The sequence below is a fragment of the Benincasa hispida genome, chromosome 12 (genome assembly GCF_009727055.1).
Source record: "Benincasa hispida cultivar B227 chromosome 12, ASM972705v1, whole genome shotgun sequence".
Classification (NCBI taxonomy): Eukaryota; Viridiplantae; Streptophyta; class Magnoliopsida; order Cucurbitales; family Cucurbitaceae; genus Benincasa; species Benincasa hispida.
In genome coordinates, this window is record NC_052360.1 from 37,749,491 (window position 1) to 37,755,462 (window position 5,972).

At 34.3% G+C, this 5,972-nt stretch overlaps 1 protein-coding gene across 1 annotated transcript; it reads left to right on the forward strand.

Moving 5' to 3' along the window:
- Positions 1–971: 971 nt before the first annotated feature.
- Positions 972–5,391, forward strand: LOC120067036 (putative E3 ubiquitin-protein ligase SINA-like 6). The gene is made up of 2 exons (XM_039018410.1): positions 972–1,449; positions 4,482–5,391. Exons 1-2 carry the CDS (start codon positions 1,066–1,068, stop codon positions 5,154–5,156), a joined length of 1,059 nt encoding a protein of 352 aa, XP_038874338.1. The 5' UTR covers positions 972–1,065; the 3' UTR covers positions 5,157–5,391.
- The last annotated feature ends 581 nt before the right edge of the window (positions 5,392–5,972 follow it).

Below are 5,972 nucleotides of genomic sequence, written 5' to 3' on the forward strand. Positions count from 1 at the left end.
TTTCGATTTTTACATTCATGCCATACATCTTTAGTTATCGAACGAATGTAGAATTTCAAAACTCTAATAAGTAGGCCCTGATATCAATTTGTTACAAAATCAGCAATTGAAGAATACAACAGAATGTAAAAAAAATAGAGAAGATCGACACACAGGTTTAAGTGGTTCACTAACAATGTGTTAGCTACGTCAAAGGGGTAGAGGGAGAACAATATTATTAGAGAGAATGTTACAGAAAATACAGAATCTGCCAAATAATGTCTATAGGGTTAGAGAGTTTTATATAGTGCACTTCTCTAAACTCTAAGTATAGAAGAAAACCATTTAAATAATTAAATATATTAAATATCAATTCTATTTAGGTTTAGAATTCAAGGTATTCCAACAAATCCTCGTTTTAGTTAGGTTTAATATTCAAGGTATTTCAACAAATATCACAATGGGTGCAAAGTTTAAAGTTTTACGTGAGACAGTGGAAACGGGGTGGATTATTGCTATTTGTTGTTGCCTTTTGATAGGAGACTTATACTGTTTCATGTGAAGGAAACAGATTCTTCCATTGTAAGTCTCTACTTAATTTTAGGAAGTATTTTGTCCAAGATTGAAATTCAACAAATAATGAGGACATCCACATTTATGTAGAGACATCATCACCCTCACACACTTCATATCGAACATGTTTCAAGATATATGAATAGAGTACCCAATGCTTTAGTCTTTCATTCTCGCCTCCATCGCCACAACCAAATTTATGAAAGTAAATTTTTGTGTAAAACAAGGAGAGCATGGTATTCTTACAATGCTCCTTGAAATATATTTTTAAGTGTTTAATTTAAAAAAATAAGTATTTTAGAAAAATTGGAGTGGTTGTCTTACTTTTTAAATATATTTTAATCTATTTTTATCTAAAGTGTTTATATAAAAAATGAATTTTTGAAAAATTGTTTTTTTTCTTTAATAAATCCAAACGGGCACGTAGTTGGTGGATAGCAATCGTGGAGCATACGTGGCGATCTTACAGATAACAACAATCTTCGTCTTCCTCGCGAGAGAAGGGCCATCGTCATGGCGAAGTTTTCGGTTGATGGAGAAGAGGATGGCGGTGACGGTCCCAGTAGCCCTAGGGGGAAAAGGAAGAGATCCTCTTTTCGAATCAACGCCACCGTTGATTTTCCCCGCCATAACGAACAACGCGAGCAAGGGGAACAACAGGGTTTCAATTCCGACAAGGAAGAAAGTGAGAACGATGAAGAGGAGACCAAGCGCCATCGAATTCACGAAATAGAGGAACATGCTCGACAGGACGACGGTAGTAAAAGATCACTCTGCTCGGTTAAGTCGGGTACTAAAAATGTGAAGCCAAATGGCTCCGTTTCGATGTTCTTGATTGACCCAGAAGTGTTGGATTGCTCCATTTGCTGTGAACCTTTGAGCATCCCCATCTTCCAGGTCTCTTCTTTTCAACATCTCATTACTTGTTCTGTTCGCAATTAGTTGTAATTTTGTAGTTGACCGTATTCTGATTCCTAATTGGGGGTTTGGTTCGTTGGCCCTGTATTGTATTGGGTTTGGTTCAATTGAGCCTTTAATCCGATAAGGTGCAATGGAAGCCGTAAGTTTGTGATGAAACAAAGAAAGAACTCTTGCGCTGATAGTGCTTTGCGTATAATTCGGAAAGTTGAGTTTAGAAGAAGCATTGAGATCCTTAATAACCTTCCATCAAATTGAGACGACAATCAATCTAAATGTGCTTTCTATAAGCATAAAAAATTGATTACTAGCATTAGCAGAATATTATTAAACCAAATAGCTAGTATCTTTTGAGTAGAAAATGATCACACAAAAGTTGAGGAACCACGTATACCTCCACAAGTTATGGCTGAGGAACAATATTTAATCTCAGTAGATGAATGAGAGATCGTTTGTTGTTTTTTAGGCTCTTAGATGGGAAAACAATGCTGGGTTTAAATACATATCAACTGTGTCCACAAGCTGCCAATAATTGGATGGATCATTGAACAGAGGAGACGAAGCATGTAAATCAAGCTTAACTGAACTGACTGGAGCACCAGTCATTCAGATTTTAAGCCCTCCAACTTACACCCTTTTTCTTCTAAGAGATATAGTGCCGTTGGAATTATTTTAGGCCTAAAGATTAAAGACCAATTTCCCCCCAACAACTTTCGTAGTTTTTGTTTTTGAACTAAGATCCACTTACCTCTTGAAAAATTGAAAACTCATCTGAAATTGCTGTCCTGCAGTCTGGAATTTTGGAGACAGTAATGTACTACATTGATCAGTTGGAGTCTCCTGTTCAAAAATTTTCCGCAATCTGAATCTTGTTTGCATGGTGGGCATTACGAATGGAATTAATAGCAGCATTAAGTTAGGTATTCTTAAAATTATAGGAAGTATGCTTGTGATCAGTGAGTTTACATGGCTGATCAGATGCAGATGATGAGGCAGTTGTTTGGGGCAATGTTTTAAAAGGTTATTGAAGCTTATGCCTTGGGGCTTGTCTTGAACCACTGCTCTAACTTTTAGCCTCAAGACTTATGCCTTTGTTGAACATAAGAGGCTTACGCCTTTGTGAAAATGCACCAAGGCTTAAAATCTCTACACCTCTTCTAATGGTTCGAAAAATAATAGTGATTTGCCTTGTTCTTAAAAAATATAAAGGTTTCAGTTGTGATAGTTTGAACTATTACTACTTTTACTTCTGTGACTTTAAGAACATTGAAATAAAAAATTTATAGTATGAATCAATCCTGTTAATGATAGTAGTAGTGATGTTAAAGATATCCTTTCAAAATTTTTTGTTAAGAGAAAATTGTGGGGTATAATTTGTAAAATGTTTTTAATTCAATTTGAGGCTTATGCCTCATGTCGCCTCAAGGCTTACCTCCTCGCCTCTTCAGGAGGAAAAGTCTCAAGGCCACCTTTAGCCTTTTAATACATTTGTTTGAAGCTCTAGAAATAAAGCAGACTATGTCTATAACTTAGGGAGGATAAGGATGAGTTTCAATGAAAAATGAAGATGAAGAGAAGGATTTCTAGTATGAAGGTTGAGTTGCAAAAAATGGAATGACATATACTATTGTGATGTCAAGACCCCATTTACATCACGATTGGTGAGCAGTGACCCATGAAGATAGTATGCTAAATCCTTTTGATGCACAGATGAAGCATATTGATTGGAGTTAAAAATGAGGGGCTTGTAGATCTTTGGAAGATTGATGGATGGGTGGCTACGAGTTGCTCACTTAAGTTTGATAATTGGTGTCTTAGAAAAACATGGAAAAATCGAGATTGAACATCCAAATCAATGGAGATTAGTGGCGCAAGTTGTGCTTGGTGATTCCTCAAGACATTTGGCTAACAGAGTTTTCCATAAAAGGTATCCTAATGAGGTTGCTTATGTTCATTAAGATTTTGAGGGGTGGCTTGATTGGGAAAGAAATTTGAAGATGATTACAGCTACTTTACTGTGCAGTTCAAGAGTCTTTTCTTTAGCTTTAAATCATGCACAATATGATCATGTCTCATGCATAGATAGATGTAGGAATTCAGAATGGAGGCCTTGAATAAGTGTATGCATAAGGATCTCCTCAGCTTCAATGTGAACTTAGACCAGCTAATTTATCTGTAGTTTCTTTAATATGCTGAATAAATTGATCAGCTATCTGATTTCGTCTCCTTTTAATGGAATGGGAACCATAGTGCAATTCTAGACCATTTAATCTTGGTAAAGTCATGTACATCTTTTCTACTGACTTCCAGAGTTCTTGTTAAATTTTGAGTCTCAAAATGGAAAGCCGAGCTCCTCCTCCTCCATTAGCATAGTGTTTTTTCTTTTTTTTTTTTTTTTTTTTTTTGGTTGGCATTGAGCTTATCAGTGGTAAGAGGGGAACTTCAGATAGAGTATATGGGTGAAAGTTAAAGTTCATAGCGGTGTATATATCATGCTTGTGAAACAGACTATGTAACCTGCAATATTTATTATCATAAAGAAATTAGGACCTTGATTTGATATATGTCTGTTTCTCTGATCAGCTTTAGGATAACATTTTTGCATGTTAAGTATTAACTGATTGTCTTTTCCAAGTGCATTAGAAATTTAGACCATGGATTCCATAATTTTCCTGTTTTACTTCATCTACATTCATGGATACTGTTTGTTTTCTTCTTGGAGAATAATTTCTGTTCAGTTTTCTGCAAACAGTTCCTCATTTCACTTGATTGAAAGTGGATGAATCAGAGTAAATATTCCCTGGTAAAGGAGAGTCCACATCTTTATCGTTTTCATTTTCGTTTCCATGCTCTAATAAGAGTTCATAATATGAGGCCTTAGCGATAGGGCCATACATTCGGTGCAAGCTAGGCATAGTTATTTAATAATTATCAATTTTTTTCTTTCATATCACATATATCAACAGTATCTAGACTTAACTAGTGTTTTTTATTGATTGCGTGAAATTCAGTGTGAGAATGGACATATTGCATGCTCTTCCTGCTGCAACAAACTTAAGAATAAATGTGCAACCTGCTCTTGGCCTATTGGCTATAATCGTTGTCGGGCGGTTGAGAAGGTTCTTGAATCCATTAAATTTCCCTGCAAACAATCGAAGTTTGGATGCAAGGAGATTGTTGGTTATGGTAATGAAAGTGACCACGAAAAGACATGCCTATATGCCCCTTGCCTATGCCCCCATTCTGATTGCAACTTTATGGCTTCATCTAAGCAGTTATCATTACACTTTAGCAATAAACACACAAACTCTGCTACAAACTTCCAGTTCAATTCTAGCTTCACCATTTGCCTAAAAACTAATAATACTTACCGTGTCCTTCAAGAACAAGATGATGGTATTCTTTTTATTCTCAGCAATAGTTTTGAAAATCTGGGAAGTGTCGTTAAAATTTGTTGCCTTCGACCTTCTTCTTTGAAGGAAGCATTTTCTTATGATCTACGTGCAGAAACTCAGGATCTCTCCCTAGTTTTACAATCTTCCATGAAGAACATTCAATCATCATCAGATTGCTGTCACTCGACAAGGTTTCTTATGATTCCGCGTGATTTATTCTGTTCTTCTGGGATGATCAGGTTGAATATTTGCATATGGCAAAACGGTTCACCTCCGGTGCGCCATAGATGAAAGACATTGGTGAGTCAACAAGTTTATATTATGCTTTTTGTATGAATTTGTATGTCAATGTGCATAGTGTATATATCATGGAATATAAGGTCGTCTTAAAAGCTCAGTTATGCTGCATAATTTGTACATAGCAGTTTCCCATTTCCTTAGTTTAATTTGAATTGTACTTTCGTGGTCTGTGACTATCTATTCTGGTATATTACTACTACCTTATGAACTATTTTCAGATGGAAAAGGGACCTAATTGTGTGTGTATATATTTATAAGCTTTTTTTTATTCTTTGTTCATCTAATCTGTTAAAAAATAATAATATAATAACTAAGAACACAATATATTGGATGAAAGGGAGTTAAATTTATCTCTTAAAAGTTGGATTTTATTTAGTTAAACATTGAAATTTGAGTGTATCACTTAAATATTTTATAAATGTATATTGTTTAAAAAAATTAATTAAGATATCTTTCTCAAAATAATAATGATGATGATGATGATAATTATAATGAAGATATAGTATTTTTTTTAAAAAAAAAAATTATAAATATAATTGATTCATTAAGGATTTACTTTAATAATTGTAATCAAAGTGTCTTCATTTTATCACATCGTTATTATTTAATACATAAATAGAATACTAATCTAGATATTTGAGTTTTATTAGTACAACAATGAAGATGAAAATAATTTCAGTAGATGTACGAATGGTTGAGGTAAATTTAGATTTCAAATAATTATAACTACATTGTTTAAAAATATAATGATCATGTCAATAAGTACCAGTTTACCAGTGATAATTTCTATATTATTTCTTCTGAATT

What these genes read in the sequence shown, in the direction of transcription:
- LOC120067036 (XM_039018410.1), top strand. Translation starts at nt 1,066, where the DNA reads ATGGCGAAGTTTTCGGTTGATGGAGAAGAGGATGGCGGTGACGGTCCC. An exon ending in TGAGCATCCCCATCTTCCAG is followed by an intron (nt 1,450 to 4,481) that starts GTCTCTTCTTTT and finishes CGTGAAATTCAG; the next exon opens with TGTGAGAATGGACATATTGC.